The sequence below is a fragment of the Lepisosteus platostomus genome, chromosome 10 (genome assembly GCF_059453375.1).
Source record: "Lepisosteus platostomus isolate fLepPlt1 chromosome 10, fLepPlt1.hap1, whole genome shotgun sequence".
NCBI classification, from domain to species: Eukaryota; Metazoa; Chordata; class Actinopteri; order Semionotiformes; family Lepisosteidae; genus Lepisosteus; species Lepisosteus platostomus.
In genome coordinates this window covers 13,666,377-13,691,856 of record NC_142620.1, presented here as the reverse complement: position 1 = coordinate 13,691,856, position 25,480 = coordinate 13,666,377, and the positions used below count along the sequence as shown (strand labels likewise).

General features: G+C 37.1%; 1 protein-coding gene across 8 annotated transcripts in view; it reads right to left on the bottom strand.

Annotated features, from left to right (window-relative positions):
- stxbp6 (syntaxin binding protein 6 (amisyn)) overlaps positions 1 to 25,013 on the bottom strand; it is a 109,462-nt gene extending 84,449 nt beyond the window's left edge. The window contains exons 1-2 of one of the 8 annotated variants that reach the window (XM_088648328.1): positions 24,755 to 25,013; positions 8,956 to 9,185 (exon numbers count right to left, since the gene is read on the bottom strand). In XM_088648328.1, coding sequence (XP_088504454.1) covers positions 8,956 to 9,151 — 196 coding nt within the window. In that variant the 5' untranslated portion in view covers positions 9,152 to 9,185; positions 24,755 to 25,013. Of the gene's footprint in view, positions 1 to 8,955; positions 9,186 to 16,978; positions 17,053 to 21,618; positions 21,644 to 22,519; positions 23,583 to 23,664; positions 23,804 to 24,754 lie in introns of those variants that run through there. The other 7 variants (XM_088648335.1, XM_088648334.1, XM_088648336.1 and 4 more) reach the window with 7 other exon arrangements.
- Between the last annotated feature and the right edge of the window lie 467 nt (positions 25,014 to 25,480).

Here is a 25,480-nt window from a genome sequence, read left to right as displayed (position 1 = left end):
CAGCATCAAGCAAGCAAATGTCCCTTCTTCTGAGATGGGTCTCTTTGATCTTTGTGTTCATTATCCTCTGGGGAATTGTTTGATGTTCATGGGCTTCACGTCAGCAGCACCTGCTTGGAATTGCAAAGGAAAAGGTAACAAAAGATATACTATTCACGAGGATTAATTGGAGATTATAAGATGGGCCTTATCTCGTATTTTAACTGTAAGCATGTCATTTAACAAAAGCGGGAGGTTGGATATAAGAAGGTTTTTTTGGAACTTGTATGCCTTAACATCTGCACAAAATACTGCAAGCTTCCGTCAGGAAACTCAGCAAAGCTATATGATAAATGGCCAGTTTGTCTGAAAACCACAGCAAAAAGCTGTTGAGCGCATCAATAGTTGGATGTAAAAGCTTAAAATAAATAAAATCCTGCTTTATCTGCAGTTTAATGCTGGTCTCCCATCAGTGTTTATATCTGATTATTTATTTCAGTTAGGTTCTTTATGATATTTACTTCTACAGGGATGTACATCTTCATGCATGTAACAAAGCAATGTGGATTGTTTATAAGTGAGACTGAACTGATGCTTTCATTTAATATCAGAAGTTTTTCTCTGTCATTTTATAAAACAGGCCCCTGTCTGTGCAGTGCTACTTTTTTAAACACAAAAATAAACTTTTCACATGGGTTAAAAAGCTGCCCTATTGATAATTCCTGAATCTAGCTGCCCGCAGTGATGAAGGAAGATTACTTTGCTTAGTGTTGTCTTTAGTACAGATTTTTAAATTAAACTGCCCGATTACAAAATCATGTTTTGTAATTGTAACCAGTACTTAAAAGACACTGCATTTCAGGTGATTAGTAATTTGTGGATTTACCCTAATTAAAGTTATTCAGATCAATGAATGAACATCTCCTACATCTTTTCACTTAATAGACTGCTTCATATTAGACACTCTGCCACAATATCCCTAACACAGGGGTATACACAGCTCAGTCAACAAATTAACTTAATTTGGTTCAGGAAGCCAGCAGTGTGACTTGTACTGATTATGCCTGCGCCTTGAAAATTTGGATCTTAGTATTCCCCAGACTGCAGAGGACTGCCAAGCAGACTGCACTCAATTTCCTCCTTTTTTGTTCTTCAGAACTGCAACCTTGTGAGTGCTGGAAGAATTCAGCAGTGCCTCAAAGGGAGGCCTAAAGGGGAGAAGCTTCTGTGCAGCCAATTTGAAACTGCATTTTGTTCACCACATACCGTGCAAAGAATGTCCAACTGAAATGGAGGAAGGACATCCAGTTATTGCACTTGGACAATAAAGACAATTATTCTTTTAAAAAATTAGTTGTTAATGCATAGGCTATGATTTACTTTTTAAAGAATTACACATTTGTGAAACATGAACAAGAAACTCGGCCTTAAGAAAATCTTTCAATAACTTCCATCCCTGCCCTGAAAACAACCTTGTTTATTGTCAAATCTGGCTCCATGTCAGCCTGTGACTAATGCCAATCCTAAGATTGACCTGAAACTAAAAGGAGCCAAATCAGAGCTATGCCTCCTGGGATCAAGACATCCATCACGTACATCTATTCCTTTGTGCAGTACTTAGGACCTGAAAGCAGCCAATCCCTATAACAGCTCAGCTGGAGTGCACAGAAAAGCCTTTCACGGTAGCTCTCTAATTGCCATCATGGTTTCATTCTTTGTTTTACACACAAAGACCCGGCGAAGTACTATAAATCATGCATAAAATACATTATATTTTACTGAGATTAAAAAAACCTAAATTTCTGAAGTACTGTATTTGAAGCAACAGAGAACAGCAACTGTATCTTTTTCTGCGTAGTACTGTTTTTCAGTCATATAGCTTATATAGTTAATACTATTATACGTTCATTATCCATGTGTCTTGGTAGCAGTTAATCCACTTTTTTTAAATAGACAATGTTATCAGTGCCTAAATTCAGTGAATCTTTGGTTTTCTATATCCAAATCAAGCTTGCTTCCACTAGCATGTCAAATTTTACAGCTGGCTAGGAAAAATTTGCAATCGTCCCATGAAACATGAAGTTTACTGGATTTATTAGGTTGAATCATATTCTGATTAATGATTAATAATAAGTATTGACGAAGCCAAATACTTTCTGGATCCAGCAAATAAATGATCCCATAAGCTGGGACTTTTGTCTCTTATTTCTGCTAAACAAATGACGAATCACTGATTATCATGGCATGATAAGATGTGATCTATTAAATGTTTAAATGTGCAGTCAGCACTTTCACATTCTGTATTAAGACTTGTTATACTCTAGCTTTTTTCTGTTTCATTTACTTTATTCATTTGAGCTTTACTGTCTCTTTTGTGGATTGTTTTATTGCAATGCACCTTGAGATGTATTTTAAGTCATTATAAAGATAATTAATCTAACAGATGTACGTCTTTTCTTTAACTTTATTAGCTTATTTTACATGCATGCATGTCTTTTTCCTGCAATAATTTTTTTCCTTTCTTCCTTGCAATGATTTCACTCAATCCCACTGAAATACAGGTTTAAAACAAGTTTTAAACCTGTTCTGGTTCTGGTTCAGCCTCACTGTGAATTTCAAGACAGTTCATACAAAAGCTGTAAAGTAACAGCAACCATGTTTCAATGCTATTTGCTTCATGCGAGTATTTTAAACATTTACAGTACGTCGTACTGAATACGATACGACAATTACATTAAAAAAAGCTAGTGATGACATGCATTTGCTGCAGAGTCACCTGAAAAAGAATTTTACGTGTTGTTTTACTAATCAAAACAAAACACAAACTGGAGGCAAAACCAGTCACCTTTTTTCCTGTTCTGTTCTTTGATTGGAATTTAAATTACAAAGTTACCACATTGACTTCTCAATAAAACTGATAATACTACATATCTACATATATTTTTATAAGCCAATCACCTAAAATTGGGGGGGGGGGGAGCAATTCACCTTAATATCTGAACCATGACATGCATTTTCCAAACCATCTCTCAGCACAGTTAATTACCTTCATTCCATTTACCTTCCGTTTAGAGCTGACATACTCAAGGTACAGTATGTGCTTAGTAACAGTATAACCATGTGGTAAAGGGTGTAAAGGTGAATTGCAGGAATATAAATGGCCTAGTGAGCCCTCATTTCTTCATTTAATAGTCTTGGGGATCGCCAGCAATTTGACTTGTAGCATAAGCTAAGCCTTCAGACACTAAGCAGGGCATAGTGCTATGCTTTATGATGGCAGAAACCACACTCATCTGCTTTTCATGAAATCTGCAAACCATTATGTAAGACTGCCTCTCTGCCCAGAGGTCGTTCTACTTCTCTTGGATTGCCTGAGTTGTCAATGCATCCTTGAATTCTGCCTACACACCACCCTTAATCCAGCCAAGTGCTCTGGCATCATGAACACAGCAGTCAAATCAGTCTTGTGCTGTGTACTCTATTTCAGGAACCAGCCAGTCTGTTACTGGGCAAAACCATCAGCAGAAGGCATACCCAGCAAAAACGTAGAGTGCACTCCGTTCACATTATTAAGAAAAGTAAACAGAAATTGTATGTTTTTTTGTCTACCAATGTTGGGGGGTTGTTTTTGATTTGACGTACATGTTTTAGGATGAAGCCAACAAATCAAGATTACTACTACCAATACAAATATTTCATAATTCCTAAAGTACACTATGCCTAGAGCAAGAGACCTATTGATAAAACATTTTCTTCTCAATGATGAAAGCAGCTGATCAAACTGTAATGGTAACTGCAGTATTTGCATTTAGTGAAACAAACATTAGCTATTGCCTGAATTATGTCCAAAAATATCCATATTGCATCACACACATTCCTGCAAGTCAAATACTTTGAACATGGATCTGAGAACATGATGGGCTCTACTTAATGTGCTCTGGAGGAGACATTAATATACACCAGATTATGTAAAACTGCATCTGCATAACAATATGACCAGTGATCAGAATAAATGAGTGGGCTTTTGTTTAATATTTCTAACTTCTTCTGAAATGTTGTCTATCTACCAGCTACACTTGAACTGTGATGCATTTCCATGCGTTACATAAAATGCAAATAAAATGAAGAAATAAACAATGCTCGCATTCTGATTCAGGACCTCTTAGTCACAAGCTTTCACAAAGCACTGCTGAGTACAAACATCAACTCCAACCTATTCGTGTAACTACCAATTGTCAACTGACAAATGATATCCTACCCACTTATGTGATCCTAGCTAAACAAACTCCCCCCCATAACTATTTTAGTGCAACATCAACCATCCACATCTGAATATCACAGTTATTAAGGGAACCCTGGGACTCTTAGTAAAAAAAATATTGGTTCAATTTATAGCAATGGGAAACACTGGTAATCAATTAAGTCTGCTATAAACAAGAATTGAGATATACCAGACTTCCACACATAGCATATGGCCTGAGACATATCTGCATTATATAGAAAATGGATGATAGAAAATGTCACACTGTGGTCTAATGAGAGAGTATGCATTTTAATTACACAGTGCCTACAGCAAGTAAGAACAGAAAATACTCCACATCATGACCTTAATCCAGCATTGTTGTGATCAGGCTTCAATAACCCTATCATTAATCACTCCATCATTTAATGAATTATTGTTTGAATTCAAAGCCAAAACCTAATGGAATTATACATTTAATTTCTATGAGGTTACTGTTAACAATGAACAATGCCTTAGTATGAAACCTTCTCTACCCCATGCAGGAATACAATATCAAAGTCAAACTGTATACAAATTCTAATTAGGCAGTGATGGACAAAAGAGTACCTTTCTTTGAGCAAAACTAATTAAACTAAGGCGAGCAGGATAGGTTTTTGTCATCTTCCATTGTACAACAAATGCATCTGCATAACAATGGACTATACTTGTTTGCAATGCAAAGAAAACTCCAAAGACTTCACACATTAATTCAATCTCAAGGTTAGGGTGAATACACCTTTGTTGTACAATTTCATGTAGACTCAGAGGAATGACATGAATTATGAAATTCTGGACAAACTTGTCTTATCAATGCCTGAGATGCTTGTCACTAAAGAGTTTGAAGCAATTTTAAGTCAGAAAGAAATTAACCAAAACAAAATTAAGGCTGGACTTTATTTAAATGAAATTAAAATTAAGTTAAATTTGATCAATGTGACACTTCCCAAGTAGCACTCATAAGTTTACAATTCAGGATCTAAATAAAGATACTGTCTGTATAACAGTTGCTTTATGATGTAAAAATGCTTTTAGCCAAAGTTAAATGATTAGCTTTGTAATGTGTTTTCTAGAAAAGTATTTTAATATCATACATATACTTTGTAAACTACAAATTATAGTGTTTGATAAAAATGTAAAATGGGCAAATAACTGAAAGGGCTTTCATAACTGTACATAACCAAATTAATATTTAAGTAAATCTCTGTGAAGTCAAACCAAGCTCTGCCCACATAATAAAATGCATCTGTGCTTGGGCCTTATCAGTGCATTTTGTCTCATTCTGCAAATCAAACCCAAAAGGTCTCTTTCAGCATCAAGATGTTGGCTACTATAAAATATAGTACATCACAGAAGCCTTTGGGGGGAAAAAAAACTTTTTAAACTTACAACAAACAGAATATCACTAATATTTTCTCCTGAATACTGTCATAAATTACTGTATTAAAAGTCATATTGTTTTTTCTCCTATTTCTCATTCCTCATATCTCCTAAATTTGAAGCCTACTTTTTGTCAAATAACCTTTAATAACAGGAATTATTTTTTTAAATCTGTCCACCTGTACATATTTTTCTTAACAAGTTGCTAACCATATGAGTTAAGGTGGTCTATCAGAGTAATTCTCCAGAGAAGATGTTTTGCTTCACCAATCAGCAAGTAGTCAGGAGAAACTAGGAAACTAGGCTTTGTGAGGAACAGGCAATGTCCCAGAAGGCAGAGAGTCACCCCTCAGTACAAGACTATCACATCCATCCGATTCACCTGTGTAAAAATGGTCAGACTGCAGGGGCTACAGCTCGAGACACACCTCAAAGAAATAGTGTGTATCAACTGAACAGCTGCAGCTTGCTGTCTACATCAAAGCGATCCACATATGCGGAGGCAGTCTATGGGTTACCATACTGACAGCTGAGAGACGAATAGAAATCGTTTCCGAGCTAAAGAACATATGAGACACTGTTAAAGACAGAGCGTCAAACTGTTTTATTCACCAAACAACATCATTATGCAACTGATGGAGCTAATGGAAGAAAACATGAGCAGTAGTTAGCTTTATGCTGACTTTTGCACTTTTCAAGCTAACCCATAGGGTGGTAGCAGTGTGTTGTGAGAAGTTCTACATAAAAACACAAAGGCCGCTAAAAAGAGAAAGCCTGTCCATCCTGCTAGCTTGTTTAGTTAAGTAGATTTTAGTTTAGTTTAATGAAAGAAGCTATGATCCCAGCTTTAACTACACGGCTTGGCAGCTTGTTCCAGACTTTCACGACACTTTGTGGGGAAAAAAAACCATGTCACATGTTCTGGGGTTTTAAATATACTTTCCCCCACTTTTCCCTTGTGTCTCTGAACTTTGGGACCTTTGCAACAGACATGGGTTTCAGAACTTTATTTAGATATGGATCACAATTTTTATTCTTTTCAGTTATCATTCACACCTATCAATCCATTTCACAAGTAAGCCATTAAAATACTGCCTATTTCCTGAGACATTTTCAGAAAGGGCTGGCTGAGCTGTTCTTTGCAAAATAATGAAAACAACTGGTAGAGTACAGGGCTGATTAGGTTAACAGGTTAACTAATCTAACGGTTAGCTTTGATCTTCTTTTCTGCAATGCATCTCAGTGAAAAGCAAAGGCGAGGCAGCACAGAGGCAGACAGCCAAGCAGAGCTCAAGTGGAAACAGAGTAAAAAGAATTTGATCACTTGCCTCACAAAGGACTCTTTTAGGCAATTTTTTTTTGCTTGAAGCCAGAATAAATTTCAAGTTTTCTATTTTAGTGCAGTATTTTTTATTGAGAAATATGTTTCTCAGTTCCTGCCATGCCTCCAAGCAACTGAAGGACACAGTTCTAGGAATACGTGTTTCTACTAACGTCCTGTCAGTGTACTGTAGTACACAAGAAGAAAGGTGACACTTCACACACTAATAAGGCCTCATTTAGAAAATTGTGTACAATATTGCTCACCACATTATAGACAGGATATTGCTGCCCTGGAATGCATCTAGAGGAGAGCAACCACATACATCCCTGGGCTTAAAGGAAAGTCCTACACTGACAAAGATTACAAGGGGACCTGCTACAAGTATTCAGAATCCTCAAAGGCACTGATAAAGTCAGTCCAGACTTTCAGAATGAAAAGTGAAACACAAACCAGAGGGAAAAAAGTGGAAAATACATTGCAGTGCATTTAAAATCAAGAACAGCTGTCAGTACTTTACCAAAAGGACTACAAGAGTATGAATCAACCTATGCAGTTATGTTGTTGCTTACACTTATATAGCGCTTTCTGGACACTCCACTCAACTACTACTTTACAGGTAATGGGGACTCCCCTCCACCACCACCAATGTGCAGCCCCACCTGGATGATGCGACGGCAGCCACATTGCACCAGAACACTCGCCACACATCAATTATCAGTGGGGAGGAGAAAAGAGGAATGAAGCCAATTCACAGAGGGAGATAATTAGGAGGCCATGATTGGCAAAGGCCAATGGGAAACTTGGCCAGGATGCCCGGGTTACACCCCTACTCTTTTCAAGAAGCGCCCTGGGACCTCAGTTTTACGTCTTATCTGAAGGACGGCACCTTTTTACAGTATAGTGTCCCCATTATTATACTGGGGCATTAGGATCCACACAGACCACAGAGTGAGAGCCCCCTGCTGGCTCCACTAACACCTCTTCCAGCAGCAACCTTAGTTTTTCCCAGGAGGTCTTCCATCCAGGTACTGACCAGGCTCACACCTGCTGAGCTTCAGTGGGTTGCCAGATGTGAACTGCAGGGTGATGTGGCTGTTGGTAAATTAACTACTAACTACCAAAGGGGAGAGATGGGTCAAATCGCTCCCCTCTCCTTTGTAACGTTCCTGTAGTGCTTATGACTATATGGCCAATAAAGTGATCTTAAGTTAATAACTTTGAGGTATTTCAATGGCCAGCTTTCCTTCATGACCAGAGTCCAGCTTCCCTATGAACAGGAGACAACAGTGAACAGTCAATCATCACCAAATGGCTACAGCTGTTAAGGAAGTGTGCTGAGTCTATTGTAGCCAGGATTGTGCTAGTGCACAGGGAAGTCATACCCAATAGTAATATGTAACATTCTCCATTACTACTATTCTCGTAAACTGATGTAAATAATGTAATTACTTTGCAATGATGTATATAATAGTACTTAAGTTTTAAGTCGACACATAAACTAGCTCACAATGTATAAAACAACAAAATCAGATCTGAAAATAACATTTTGTAGTAAATAAATCCTCTAACTTTGAAAACAACTCCTTACAATCAGTTATCAAAGCATATGTGCATATACAAAAGGATGTGTAGCACAGCATATTTACATTTTACTATTTCATATTCTGTTAACACCTACAGTACACTCACTTCATAGTGAGCAGTTATGTCTTTTTTAGCTCTGGGAATTACAGGTGGCAGGGGAATATACAAATGGAATTGCCCAAAGAGCCCTTTCCATCTCTGGATACCGCAATGGTTACTATGATCAGTAAGTTCCCCCATCTGAACAAGGAAGCTGACATTGAAATGAATCATTCCAGACATCCCTAATCAAGTCCACAAGATCATTCCATCTCGCTCCTCAGGGCTAACGCCTCTGTCACTTCGGGCTTTTATGATGCCAGCCACAATGTTTTACCAGATGATGACATTTGATAAAATCTTAGCCCACCTAATGCAGCATCATGCCTGCTGTAAGAACGTTGCAATTTACCTGACAGGCATATATAGGTCATATAGTCTCCCTGGCCTCCAGTGGCTAAGAAGGGAATCTTTTTCTTCGTTCTCCTCTTAACCTGGACAGCTCCAAGCATTCTCTCATCATGCGGTGCAAAAATCTCCTTGTTGATGGCTGATTTGGCACTCATCGTAGGTTGGGCAAAGGGCAAGCTGCTGTCTTATCTGTCAAGAGAGAAACAAGGCACAGAGCATCCATTTTAAAATGCACTGCTATACCTTCAAGTACATTATTCCCTGCACCTTCCCTGCACATGGAAAGCAATCTAAATAGCACCACAGCCAAAGTGTCCAGAGTCTGCATTTTCAGAGGCTGAATTTTCCTTATATGCAGCACAGCACACGCTTTATCTAAAAAAGTTCAGATTTCAATAAACCAGAGCATCAGAAGAAAACCATCCATAAAGCATAAAACAGTTGAAATTCTATCACATAATGTATTTTCTTTAACATATAACTATGCATTTAATCATCAGGTAGACTCGCACAATGCTTCTGTTGGCTCGGCAGTTTTATTTACCTATATCTATACCTGATCTATTAATTACCTATAGATCAGATGACTGAGTTTTTGACTCATCACTTACTGATTAATTTAATCCTTCCTTGAAGGATTAAGCCTCAACCATTTGCAATGGCAATTTTTCAAATTGACCTTTAAAGCAATGACAAAAACCATTAAAATGAATTTCATTCTCTGGAGCTCAGACTAAGTTGGCAATCTCTTTGCTCCCTTGAGCACCGTTTAATAGATCCACCGCACTCATCACGGATCTTTCAACTGCCAGAAATCTACAGAAGTCGTATTAGACATATTATAGTTATATTAAGAGATAAAATACAGTATATACATATAAATTGGTATGTACCTATAGAAATATTATTGGTATAAAATATTAGATGGCTAAAGATAGTAAAGATAAGTACATTGTTTATCATTCATGACTATCATATGGATTTTTTTTTCTGAATCTTATAGTTTTAAAATATGTAGCAGCGCTATTCCAATGCACCAAAAATGATTGTAATTAACTAATGACAACATATTACTTTATTCTAAACATGACAGCTATGTCTGTAGAGAAAATGTCAATCATATAAATGTTACATAAGGGACACTCTATTGACTGACAAATAGTTCAAGACTGTGAATTTTTCTCATGTAAATTTTATGTTTCATGCCAGCAGCCATATCACCCTGCAACTCACAACTGGCAACCCACTGAAGCTAAGCAGGTGTGAACCTGGTCAGTACCTGGATGGGAGACCTCCTGGGAAAAACTAAGGTTGCTGCTGGAAGAGGTGTTAGTGGGGCCAGCAGGGGGTGCTCACCCTGTGGTCCACGTGGGTCCTAATGCCCCAGTATAGTGATGGGGACACTATACTGTAAACAGGTGCCGTCCTTCGGATGAGACGTAAAACCGAGGTCCTGACTCTCTGTGGTCATTAAAAATCCCAGGGCGTTTCTCGAAAAGAGAAGGGGTGTAACCCCGGCGTCCTGGCCAAATTTCCCATTGGCCTTAACCAATCATGGCCTCCTAATAATCCCCATCTATGAATTGGCTTCATTACTCTCTGCTCTCCTCCCCACTAATAGCTGATGTGTGGTGAGCGTTCTGGCGCACTATGGCTGCCGTCGCATCATCCAGGTGGATGCTGCACATTGGTGGTGGTGGAGGGGAGACCCCATTACCTGTAAAGCGCTTTGAGTGGAGTGTCCAGAAAAGCGCTATATAAGTGTAAGCAATTATTATTATTATTATTATGTTCATCCAGGAATCATGAGTTCAAAGCTCAGTTATATCTATAAATCAATGTCTTTTGGAAACAACATTACCTTCAACAGCTCTGACACTACAAAGGTTCTATCAGGATGACATCTGGCAGCTGTGGACCTTTCAAAACAGTAGGGGAAATAGCCAGTTCTTTTTACAATATTGCCTGTGGGCTGTAAAAGTATTTAACTACACACCCAGCAAGACAAGCAGCTAACAATATGTCTATTCTGATTCCTGCCAACTGTAGCAACTGCTACAGTGCATCCATTATTTGATTAATTGATGCACACTTAATATTTTTACAGTTTCATTTGAAACAGTCCCCTAAGTCTGCCATCATCAAAGAGTTTTCAGCAGGCACTTTCCATTCTAAAGTCTGGACCACAAAAATGTATGAGTACACAAGATAAACTACGTAATTCTTGACAGTTACATCAATCTCCTTGGGCCTTTGGCAAGTTTTCTTTTGAAAAATGCATGTAATTTGAGATACTGGATGATATAACAGCTTAAAGGATTCCCTTCCATGCCACCAGCTACTGTACAGTATATCACTCTGCAACTCACAACTGGCAACCCACTGAAGCTCAGCAGGTGTGAGCCTGGCCAGTACCTGGATGGGAGATCTCCTGGGAAAGCTAAGGTTGCTACTGGAAGAGGAATTAGTAAGACCAGTAGGGAGCGCTCATCCTGACCCACACAGTGGTCCTAAAGCCCGAGTACAGTATACAATATTTAAAAGATAACAGTGCATTGTTTTGACATTTTTCAGCCAGATGAGGTGAAGTTTAAACTAGGCTCTGCTCTTCCCTTTCCAGTTACAGTACAATACAACTTATCGGTGAAACCTTACTTTGAAGTTCAGTCTTATTGTCTTATTGTAGATTTCACATCAGTAACATATCACTTTTAAATAAGCAAGCACCCACTCTTCAGGACCATGTCCATGACATTCTAGAAAGTGAATTTAGTCAAAAGTAAATACCACCTTTGGATCTTTTTTATACAGCATAATGACACCTATCCAACTTCCACTGTACAATGGCAATCAGCCATGCATTTCTTTACTTCATTCAGCTCCAGGCCACATTCTTTCAGAGGCTAACTTCAGGTCAGCAGATAAAGGAATTAAGGCTATACAGCATACCAATAAACACAGGTCCATACAACTGGTAAACAGAGTCTGTGGAGCTAGTTTGGTGATAAAATGACGGCTGCAGATACTCAATTGGCCACTGAGTTGGCAGCCCTCATTAATTATTAACAAAATGGACAGAAAGTTAAGAAACCACCTTACAGACCCAGCACTGCAAACTTTTTTTTTGTACTCCATATTGTACATGTCAGAAAACTTTACTGCACAGATGCCTTTCATTTTGTTGAAACCAACAGGTAAATAATTAACTTCTTGAGGTTTAAACACTTCTTTTGTAAAATCAGTAAGAGATAAAAGAGCACAAGAGAGCACTTGATGTTTTAGTATATACTTGTCAATTCATTAAAAATGTGAAATTGATCAAATCAATGAGAATATACCTAATTCACATTTGTGGAACTGCCACTAATAGATCTGAAGCTACATCATATTACTTAATGGCATCTCACTATTTATGAATGGCACATATATTAAAAACTGTATATACCAAAGTACTGTATATTATTCCCATTAAATAAAAAATCTCTGAGGTAAGAGCAGTTAAGTAAACAAATTAACACAATGACTTCACAGTAGTCATTGTATCATGTTTTATGCTAAAGAAAAAGAAAAGAAGGAAATTTAATGACATCGACGGTGCTTAAGGGAATGAAAGAAACTAATCTGTTTGCAAATAAATGGGACACATCCAATTTAAAAAGAGCAAGTGTTCAGTTTGTTTTTAAATTACAGGACGAGAACTTCATAAAGCAATTGAAATCTGTCTCACTGTCGTGTCCCTTTCATCTAACACAGCCATTATGCAATGAAGGACAAAATGAAAGAAAATACACTAAAAGTTTCATTTAAATTATCAGAGACTTATGTATATTTAAGAAGTGTATGACTCATGGTTTGGGTTGTGAAAATGTTAATCTTTAGTGGGTAACTTGGTAGAAAAACTACATATGGAACTTCCTCTTAAGATAAACAGGCTGAAATAAGACTACAGACTAAGTATAAAACATGAAAAAAATGTCTGAAGAATCTTTACAGATAAAGCACAAATTGAAGCACTACTATGCTCCCAAACAGCCTAAATGCTGGAATGAAAAAAGAGAACTTAAAAGCATAATCACACATTCTACAGTGGATTCTAATGCATCAGTCAAAAAGACTTCTATTTTACAGCCCACAGTTCTTTAATTCCACTAATCTGGTGTTGAGTCACAGGTTAAAGCTTGGGGCATGCTGCTTGCCAACTGTGACTGGGTTTCCCCTAAGCAGTGGTGCTCAACTGGCTCACAGCCACCAGGACTAGGCCTGGGATGACTCAGAGAGGACACTTCTTGCTCTCAGTGAAACAACATGCATTATGACTTGATGCTTGATTGGACATACTTCTCTTCCAATCAGCTCTGAACCTCCTTACTACCAGTACTCAGCTGTGGCAGTTTAAAACCTTTCAATTTATTGAAAGCTAACAGCACTATACAGGTACATTCCAAAACAAAACTCATTTTTAAAATATATAAAAAGTATTTCAAGAAATAACTGCAAGAACACATAATCCTTGCAAAGGTCACACAAAACAAACCAAATCACACTAACTTTGCACTACTGAATTCAAGTAGTGTACTCAGGCTTGCACAGCTACTAACTGCTGTATTGGAGCGATCTTGGTGGGTGGCTATAGCACATTTAAAGTTCAAGGGTCTTGGCTGTTGGAAATAACCCAGGCTCTGAGACAGACACAGATGTCCTCCTACCTGCCGACATTAGAAATTAACCCGAAACATATCCTTTATTGACCAAGGAAAAAAGCAACACTGCGTTTTTCTGCATTTGCTTTTATCTGTAACCAAGAAACTGAAACGTTTGCTATGGTGACACCCTGGCTAACCTAATCCTGCACATTTCTAGAGTTTAAGAAACTTTTTTTTTTTCATGATGGCAGTAAAAAACAAACACAGATAATCTTCACTATCTTACTCTTTCAAAACAGAAAATTTTCCCTTGAGCATTTTCATTTTCACATGAGATGGTCATGAAGAAAAAGAGGCACATACTTTTTTAGCATAAATCACATCCATATAAGCAGCTTGATAAATCAGGATAAAGACACAGATATGCAGATTTCACTAGAGTATTGTAATCAAAACTATTGCCTGAAAGGGTACCACAAAATGCTGGTTTTCTTAGATTTTCACATTTATAGAGCAACGTTTCTTGTCTTCAGACTACTGACAGAATGAAGTTGCATTCCATGTAGGAACAGCCAGTCTTTGTGTGCTTAAAGTCACAATAATTGTGATACTGTACATAGCTTGTGAAAAATGTAAAAATTACATAATTTAAGATACATTTAAAAAATATAAACCACCATACTGCTAATATATTTGCTGTGGATTTAATTATGCCACAATGGAACTGGAATTGCACATTGTTTTTCAAATTTTTTTGGTGGGAGTGTTTTCAAATCCCAAGTCATTTCACACCTCAAAAAGCACTTTCTCCACTTACAAAATCATGATGGAATCACAGTCATTAACTACAGCTATCAAGCCCGTTCTATTGAGATATGGATATATATATCAATCCCTGAAATCGGTGATCTTTTAATGTAAAAAATAAAACTTCCACAATGTGTGGCTCAAACATACTAACATCTAAAATAAACAGATTTTATGCTAAATTCCTCACATTCAACATCAAAAGAAACCATACAGAATTTTTTAAAGGAATCCTTGCAGAAAAGCTGTAACAATCCACACAGTGAGAAGCATCCTATAAAGCATTTTAAAGTGGCTTTCTTTTTGCCTTAAATTGCACTGAAAACCTCTCCTTTTAAGAGGGAATAATAACTTTTATTTATAAAGTGCCTTTCCAAACACAAGGACACTGTACATCTTGAATAAGGAAAAAGACAAGAAAAGCACAGTAAGAGTAAATGAAAAAATAAAAACAAAAGCATACAGGTTTGTACAAAATGATTACAGACAATCAGATGTAGACCTTAGTAAAAAGGTAAGTTTTAAGTTTAGATTTGAAGAGAGTTACAGAGGCTGTCTCTCTGTAAAGGTCTGAGGAAGGCCATTCCACAACACTGGAGCAGCAACAGAGAAGGCCCTGTCACCAAAAGTCTGTGATTGTTTAGTCCAGGTTGTTTAGAGCCTTGAAAGTCAGCAACAAGAACTTGTATTGAATACGTCACTTTATAGGCAACCAATGTAGAGACTTAAGTCTAGGAGTGATATTTTTGCCAGGGTCTGGTATGAGTGAGTAGTCTAGCTGCAGAGTTTTGAACATATTGAATACATTTAATTTACAATTTAAAATCAATTCCAGATGTACAAAGAAGTGGGTTCCTTTGCAAAATCCACTCAATGCTTGCAGATGTTCTTCTGCTCTCCTTCCAGAACCTAAAACTGGCCTATTTTGAGATTTTGTCTAATAGTCTAATTGAAGTCATAACTTCATAGTACTATAGAGTATTTTATACAATATCACGACTGTCAATAATACTGTAAATGTACCTGCTCCTTCTGCTTAAAATCTTAAAAACAGTTCAATACAAGCCGCGTGGCTTTGGTTTGGCTTACGCATTTGACTGGCATATGGTCATGGGCCTCTTGTTATCACTCCCATCCCCATTCCTTAATCTATCCATCTCCTACAGTATATTGCTATACTCAGTGCACACAAGGCATCTACCTCGGCTTCAAGATTAAAATTCCATTTACAGGGCATTTTAAAATGTGGCTTAATGGCATAGTATAATACAAGCATTCAACACAATCACTTGTCCCTCTATACTTGCTGTGAAACAGCAGTCAACTCAACTGGAGAATTTTTTCTTGGTTGTAGATGTAACTTTAATTCTGACTAAACATCACTTTTAAACTAATCAGGGTCTCATAGAAACAAACCTGGCCTCTTTTGAGTAGAGAACCCATTCTCTCTGTCACAAAAGCATACAAGACTAAAGTTGATAATAATTGATAAATACGAGGTAAATCTAATACACCGAAGATGAACACAATCAATGGCTGATACAGATTCATTAAGTAACTGCTTAATGAAATTTAGCAATAAACTTAAGATACAAAGTCAATATACAGAATACCAAAAGCACATTAAAATGCCAGCAATGGCACAAAACAAAAACAGGTTTTTCTATATTTACAGAACTGCATTCATATTTCGTTAGGGAGTAGCTGAGTCAGTATGTGCAGACTGAAAAAGAAACAAGTAAAGGATTTTTTACATGCTGAAAAGAGTAGAAAAGAAACAATATTTTGGCTGTGAAGCCTTCTTCAGGTGTGACACCTTTTCATCTCTTTTCAGCATTCGTATTTAGTGTCAAATATGCTAACTAACTATTTAACTCCAATCTAGTCACTAACATAAGCTTGATTATATGAATACTATGATGTATAAGGTACATACAGTAGCACAACTTTAACCCATCTCCTCTGTACTGTACTTGCAGTGTTACCACTGCAACTGTAACATTAAGTTGACTTTCTCAGGTCAGTTTAGGTGCTGACTATTCCCTTAATCTTCACACGGTACAGGATAAATAAGTTATTTCCTGTCACCACACTGATTCAATCTACAATTTGGTTTTCTTGTATGAACAAACTCATAAATAAGCCGCAGTTCCCAGTATGCCTCTCAATTACCTAACGAAAGAAACCCAGACAAGTGATCCTGGCTCAGTCTAGCGTTTCACCCACGTTTCCATGATTATTCCTGCCATCGCTTTATCCGCCCAGATCCCTCATATAAACCACATCTGACTTCAGCTTCTTTCCTTATGTCTGTTTTCGTCTTTGCTCTCTCCCTTCAACTGACAGATTAAATGTGTGACAGTATATTAACTCTATATTACAATATTTTAAATGGCATAATATACGTCTGCAACGAGAAGGATTTGAAACCGGTGGTTCCTTTACTCTTATTACTATTCCTCAAACTACATAATGAAAATTTAAATGAAGAAATCTAGGATTATTGCCGATTAATTATTGCTTCAAACCTACCTCACAATATGAAGTGATTTTAGAAACCAAATACAGGCAAAAGGTATTTATTGTACTTTCAAGCAGTGCCAGAGTTTCCTGCAGGAAAAAAAAACCTGGTGGTAACCTCCCACATATGACAAATAACTACAGTAAAGAACACCTAGATAACCACCTAGTTATACAACAGCTAGATTTCTGTACTAACCTGCAAACTAACTAGCTATCTTTTTATAATAATTAAACTATCATCCTAAACAAGACGTCATTTGACACAACAGCTGTTTTGATTATACAGGGTTCATCAACAGTGTAGGCTACCCATGATGCTGTCTTTGCTGACTTTCGAGGGCATGTCTTTAATATGGATTCTTGTGTACATTCTGATAGTGTTTAAGCTTTGGTTTGGCCAGGCAGTTGTATACAGCTTTAATTATCAAACACCTATAAAAAACTATGACAAATGCAAATGTGATGGCTAATGTAATTATAACTAGTCTTGTTTATTTTCATTATTTATATTTTTGCCACACACAAAATCACTATAATAAAATACTAATCTTTTATTCTAAAGAATAAAAAAAGTTATAACTTCCTTATTTTAACCTGTTTCATGAGCCAATACAGGAAAGGGGAGTGCTCAGTATTTTAAGATTTTATTCTCTCATAAGTAATCACATAACCACGTTCACTTAAGGCTTGCAAATCTTTTAAACACATCCACTACCGCCATCCAGTTTTTTTTAAGATGAAAAGATACATGTCAACACTGTGACAGAGATCTCAGACAGATTTAATTTTAGGACTACATTTCATTTTTTGCCACAAAAAAGCTAAGCATCTAAACAGCTAAAAACAGATAATAGAATAGTGCTTGCAGGTCTTAAAGTGGGCATAAACAAAACACTCTAAAGGCAAGAATTTTATTTCAGTATTTTTTTGAGTAGTAAAAATAAAAATGTGTAAAAGGGACCAAACTAAATGCCTAAATATAACTGGAAACTTAAACTTTCCACTTTCCAAGTCTTAAAGAGTTTTCTGAAGATACCCAGGAACCATTTACAATAAGGATGGCAGATTGACAGTGTACACATCATTCTTGGGGATGGAATTGAGCATCCAAGTATCTTAAAAGGATATTGTTGCTTCATAGCAACCCTAAATATATTTTCAAATTTGGCCACAGACAATCGTTTGTTTTGCTCAGGTACTGCTCAGGAAAATGAATCTATAAAAAAATGAAAATCAGAAGTTATCACACTATTGTCATTGCTTGATTGAAAAAAGGCTGCAAAATATTATACCCATGTATTATGCATAACCTCCACTCATTTTATTCCTTCACCTAGCAGCGTAAATCACAAAGCACCAAGGAGGTACATTCAATATCAAGCACTTAAAAATACAATTTAAATTTGTATATGTTTACATTGCATACATACAGGAAATAATTGCTCACAAAATGCACAAGGCTCATAAAAAGGCAAGGAGCAGTTCATTACAAAAGTCAAAGAGAAAACAGGAATCCTTTCTTTATACAGCTTTATAAGAAGCATTCAAAAAAGGTTTCATGCCAGTGCTTTCGGCCTTCACTATTACAAAAAGAGATTGGTTTTCCAGCATGAAATAGAAGCTGTGACAGCAGCAATGGTCTTTCCAAAGAAAAATTAAAACTGTTGTTCTTGTTCAGCTGTCTGTGCTCTCTGAATGTAATCTAAACAAACCCTTTTTGCATAAAAGTTGACAGACAGGGTAAAGCTGAGTGTTTCAATGACTACGACACCCACAGTATCAGCTACTGTAATCTGGAACTGTGGGAAGCGGTTAAAAAAGCTAATCTACTGTGCTTTAGAAACGTACTGCAAAGTTTTACAGACTCCAGGTTTTGCAGATCCCTGGCTTTTATCAACACAGATGGTGCTTATAAACCTTAATAAGCACTCAGAGACCACAGCACAGTGCTCAGCTCAGCTGTTTTCTGCCCGTGCTAATCCACTATAAAATGACTTTCACAAAATAAGTTTTAACTAGCCACTCTCAATATTGTGAAATAAAAATAAATGTCTCTCACAAAAAACTGTCATTATATCATTATATTTTCAATACGCATGTAATATACAATGACAGAAGATAAAGGCATCACAAATAATCAGTGAAGCATTAGTTACCAAAGTGTTTTCAGCCTGTAAACTATTAATCCGCCCGACACAACAAAACACAGAATCAAAATGACTTCTGCTGGATGATTTAATATTGTCTAAAAATGAGGAGGCTGAGCAGAACCAGTCTAAAGTGTAATCAAGCGCAGGTTGCAGGCTTGCTTGGTTTGGTTCACAAAAGCTTTAGGAGTGGAAACATGCTGGGGTAATCTACTTCATTCTGATGTAGCCAGGAGCTCTCTTGGAGGCATCAAAGCTCAGGTAATTAAAATGAATATTTGTCTCTGTAGGGCATTACATTTAATTATTTTCCCAACTTTTGTTCAAGTGGGGATAAAAAACTAGACCTTGAATAGTGTTTAGAATCCAACCAGGCAAGGTTGAAAGTTGGTCTACAATGTATGCCTAATCTGGCATTCAAGGTATAACACAGAACATCAATGTTTAATTATATTTTTTCTGACTTTTCAGTTCCAAAGAAATGTCAGCCTCCAACTCCATCCAGCGTACCTTTTAACTAGATCTGGCAGAAGAGGGATAATGGAACTAGACACTAGTACTATATAGTGCCAAAGCAGCAAATTCTCTAGGGTTTCTTACGGTTTCAAAATACATTTGTCTTTGGAGTGAAGCTTTTTTTTTTCAGAAAAAAAAAACAGTTTCGGGTTTGCAGTTCATGATAGCCTGGCATGTAATTTGCTAAGCACAGACAAAATCTAAAGTGCTACTTGCTCTCAGGTTAGTACACTATCTCAGGTAAGCTGTTTTCTCTCCCACCACTTCTGTGAATAGTATTTTATATAAGGTAAAACTCCTCTGAATGCAAAGAAAGGAATGAAGAAAAAGCCACTGACGAAAGCTATGAGTCACCAGTAAGTAGGAGCAGTAGCCAAGGGGTACTGTACAGCAAGACTGAATCATGAATCAAGCATTCAGGCTTTTCTCCTTTTATGCTTGGTTTCATGTACCTATAAAACTTTTTTTTTCCAGGACACATATGGAGTTATTTATGGGGTCCATATGTCCTTATTAAGCATCCCTGCCAGCATAAAATGCATTATGCTAAAACACTTAATAAATATTTACATCTTAGGGAATGTTTCAGGATGTCACTCAAGTTATTTTTTTAAATGAACTGAAGCCTAAAAAAACTCCTCCATACATTAATTTTGCTCATATTTTGGGTTTTGTATAGCAGAAGATAAAGGTCAAGTATGAAACAAGCCTAAACATTTCAGCTCAATGATAACCTGAAACAAAGTTTTTACCTTAGTCTGTATTTCATCAAGCTTACACTGCTTTCCACTGCAAACAGTGCCTTTTTCATCAGACACTGCCCATGATACGTTAGAGGCACAGGACAATTCAACACCTGGAAAGTGTATTGCTGCTACAGATGATCAAGCCTTGTTTGCAAGCAAACTTTTGTAGTTATCTACAAAAATACTGATCATTCCAGTAGTGAGTGCAGGAGAATGAATGGTGGATGTCTATAAAACAATAAGATTTCTGATGAAAGTCATGCTGGTGGGCCAGCAGGTGGTAGTATTCCCAGCTGTACCAGATTTCTAAGAGTGATAACCCACTAAACTGCCCATGGGCATTATCTAGGAGGTGCTGTCCCTTTGATGACATGGTCATTAAAGATACCACTGCACTTTTCTAAACAGTGTTAAGGGTGTTTACCTCAGTGTCCCCCAGTATCCTGGCTAAATTCCACTGTGGGTTATGAAAACAGAGCAAAAGCCATTGACAACGTATTTAAATTTTAAAAATCATATATAACACTAACGACACAGACTTAAAGCAAACTAATTGTAATTTGTAAGCAAAAAAATGTCAATAAACTAGAAAGAGATCTAAAAGGCTAGAAGCAATTACCGATTCAAAATTCCAATGTGTCTACAAATATACAAACATTCCTGAATGCTGCTAAAACCAACTACTGTAAAAAAAAAATTCCAAACACTTTTTTAATGGAAGGCTCACATTGATCTCTCACCGCACACAACCATTTTGAGATTTTAATTACATCCCCTTTGGCCTCCAACCTAAAAGAAGATTCAGGGTACCTTGTCTCACTGCAATACCTTTGCAGTTTGATGTCTGATTACCTTGGTTTCAAGGCATACAGTAGGTACTTGAACAAACGCAGTGGGTTTTCAAATGCAAAGTGCAGGTACAGTGAGTGATAATGACCTCATCAAAAGGGCCTCAAGTCATCTTCAAATGGATAGCAACTGAAAATAGATGTTCAAGCAAACTTTCCAGCAAAAAGATTTTCACCACAAAACACGCTACTGAGAGACAATGGCTGAAGCCACTATTATACACTGATATGAAGCGATCTATGATCCAGAATGAACCGCTGATGCAACTTCCCTAAACAGGCTGTACAGTCTCTAGGGAAGCTTGCATAGGAGCAGCAAAGATATTTCCTTGTTTCCCATCCCACAAGAAGTTAAAAACCCAGGTGTATAAAATTAAGCCCCTAACCCATACCATTTTCTCATTCTTGCAGGCTGGGCAAGACTGTGGCTTTTTGCTCAGAAGGCTGCAGTTTCAGTTAGGATCCTCACCAGGATTACAGAGCATGTCAGAAATCCTGGCAGACCATGACAACTCATAAGAGATACTGTGAAGGAGATAAAAGTGAATTTTCATTTCCACATATAGATTGGTGGTCACAAATCACCCACTACTGGGAGGATCTTTGGATAAGTTATTTTATAGTTGTCTGCAAGGTTGGATAAAACACTACTTAATAAAAATGAAATTACACAGATCACTTCCTTCTTTATCATCTCTAAAAGTATCTACAGTATTTACTTCCTGCTGAAATATGTCTTAGCTCTATGCACTCGGCACTCCAAAATAATTTTTGACATATTTATCAAAAAAAGAGGAGCACAAAAACTTCAATGACACCCACATTGAATGACACACAGTCCTTTTTGATATTTTCAGCTAAATCACGACACCATTTCACAAAGTAAAAACTGTAGAACCTGAAAACAATGCAGCTTTACTTCCAATACTTGTTTTATTTTAACTTACCATGCACATCAAACAACTGAAATTTCTCTTGAGCCCCCAGAGTGAGAACTTTTAATGGTGTCTTCCACTTGCCAAAGTGTTAAAATAGAAATCACACTCATGTGCATATATTATATGTATATTTCCATACATATAAAGTACTTTACAAATTATTTAGAACTTTAGCACTGTTTGTACAGGTATGTATAGATGCATTTACTTCAAAATGATACAACTTCTTGTTCTCAAAATATATCAGAAACATAGCTCGCATAAGCCTGTATGCATCAAAGTAAAATTTCTCCCAAACTAAGGTCGAGAGAGGATTTGGAACTGGACACTCATTGAATACAAAATGGAAAGTTACCTGCCAGTGAACACCATTTCCACACCAACTGTGCTGTATCTCTTCAGAGCAGAACTGCAGTTAACATCAGCTGGCTTTTATTAAACGATTTAGCTCATGCATACTAACAGCTAAAGAAAGATGCCAACATTGAAGGCTGTATACTGTAAGTATAGCAAAATCCAGTCCCACAATTTAACAGACATCCTTTCTGAAATGGGAAAAAATGATGATGGAACAAAAATAAGCTATCAACAGTTCCCAGTTTCCATACTTGGAACTCAGCCTCCTTCAACTAGCAGATAGTCCTGCCAAAGACTTCATTATGCAAACGTACTATACGCCACAAGTCCTACATTACAAAACCTGTGACTACGCTCGATGGAAAGCAAATCTTTGTGAAAACATCCTAGTCTCCCGACACGAGTTTACAATAAGACTTTAATTTTCTAATACATTTAAAGCCCAGTGCTAACAAAGGCTTTCCGTAAAGTCTTATGTTTGTATTTTATCCTGGTACATCTTTTTTTTTTTTGCGAAGATTTAAAACTGCGTCCCTTAAGTATCAATAAACCCTTATCTTAAGCAATAACATACTTTCTAAAACTAGGTAACGTTTAGAAGTTAAAAATACTCCTAATAATAGCCAAGCAATAAAAGTTAACTTGAAAGAGAACTAGAAATCAACCATTAAAGAGGAACTTTTTTCATAAGGTTTTAACTGAAGGATTTAACCAGATTTCGCTTCCTTGTTATAACCTCAAAGGAATGCATAAAATGCATGAAGCTAGGAAGTATCGGTTAGACGATAAGGATTACCACGACCAGTATCATGAGTTAAGGGTTGGGTATTTGTGCAACACTGAATCGTTTTTGATGCATTACTCCTTTTCTACGCTGTGAAAATGAGAAGCTTTACATCCGACTCAGTTTCTAAACTAAATTAAATAAAACTTCGTTCCTTTTTTCCACCGTCCATCCATACTGCTAGCGGTTTTCAGTTTTTTCCAGTTCACAGAAACGTCTTTCTGCCACTTCAGCCGATATTTTACGCGTAGCCATTTTACCGAAAGGTTAGAATTTAACCGTTAATCAGAAACCGAATTTTACAATATTCGAATGGCTGGCTGAAATGAACGACAACGTGAAGTCGGCATTTTACTCACCGCCTGTACTGTGTCCTACATTTAATAAACGTGTGTTTTTCCAAGAACTGCGTAACCGAATACGCTGAAGAATTCACCTGTACATTGTATCAGTTTCGCTCTAAATGTCACCTCATGCAGGTAGCTTGCAAATCGCGTTTTTCTCCTTCACAAGCCATATTGCAGGAGCAGTTTCGGTATATCTGTCAATTAACTTTCGTCCCAAACAACACTTTCGAATACAGTTACCTGTACCTGTATATCCGTGGTATATGAGTTAAATCCAGGCATAAAGCGGTAAGAGAACGACTTTAAGACAAATATTGGAAATCTACGTCGTATTTCAGCTAACAGAGAAAAGAATAAAAATGAGAGAGAGACAACCTTTGCTTTTGGGTATTTTCACAGGTGAACTCGGATGTTAATGTTTCAATCAGCTGGCTTGCAGCTGCTTTACAGTGAACTACTGGCTGCAATAAAATCATAAAACGTAAAGCACGGCCAACAAAAAAAACGAGTAACGTAACTATAGCAAAAAAAAAACAATACTGACTTCAAGGCTTGACATAAGTAACTTTATTTTACTTAGTCGCTGAAAAATCGAATTGAAAGGAGTTAAGCAGCCAATTCTTTAACTCTTCATAATTGACTGCTGCAGTCCATTGTTAGGCGGTTCTCCGTCCTCTCCCCTTGCTTTTTTAAACGGTGGCAACTAGTTGTCTCTTGATGATCATTTCGCCGATTTAAGCAGAACATGAGCAAAAACGAGCTAGCGGTTTTAAAAGCTTTTGATGATTCTGGGTAGGCACAGTTCCTGACTTTGGAAGGTTTGCAATGTCTGCAACAGCCTTTGAAACCCCGTTCCCAGAATCTAATGGATGCAGTCCTGCCACCATGCGCTGTGTTGAGACATAAACCAAAGCCTGCTTCGCAAAAAGCAGACCGTATCTCAAACTTAAATGTTGGAATCCAAAGTTGTCATCGGTTGGCCAGGAAGCATGCTTTAGATCTCTACAACATGTTTTGTTAAACTTATTAACTACCGACTAAATGCACACATGAAACCTGCAGCAACCTGCGAGAAATCAGAGAAAAATAAAAAAAAACCTACCACTTTTTACAGCCTGGGGATACCTCCACGTGAAAACAATATCGTTTCGATCTGCTCAACACGGACAGCAACCATCAACCCTCAGGTGTCAAGATGATCCTGTTATCTGATCAGATTCGACTGGATCATTTCGCTTTGAAAATCCCAGTAATCCCGAAGTCCTCTTGTAATTTCTCAGTAGTACACTCTAGCGCTGCTGCAGTCTGTCTCGCAGCCTGGTGGAACAGCACCGGCGTTACTTCCACTGCTTTGAACGGCCCGTGACGTGGAGGAATAGTGTTACGTATGGCACACGAGTGCTCTTTGCTCTTAAAGAACAAAAAAAGCCGCTTTTCAAAAACAGAAGAGGGAAATAAACAATGAGAAACGTCTAAATGATTTTCATTATTCTATAACTAATAATAACTAATAACATAATTCATTATTAATTATCGTCCTATAGCTAATAATAACAGCAACACTACTGTTCTAAAAATAATGTGACCTCCGAAATTCGGACAATAATACAATATCGTCTGTGATCTGTGAGCACACTTCATTCTGTTGTTCTTCAGTTTTGCCTACGGTCTTTGTACAGCAGTATTTTCCAAACTATTGCTTTTTTCTAGTTATAAACTTATAAATATATACATTAATTCTGTAACAGCGTATTATACTCCAGTCAACAGTGTAATGTTTATAAACAAAGCACTCTGAATTGTAAAACCACAGCTGTCTTATGACACG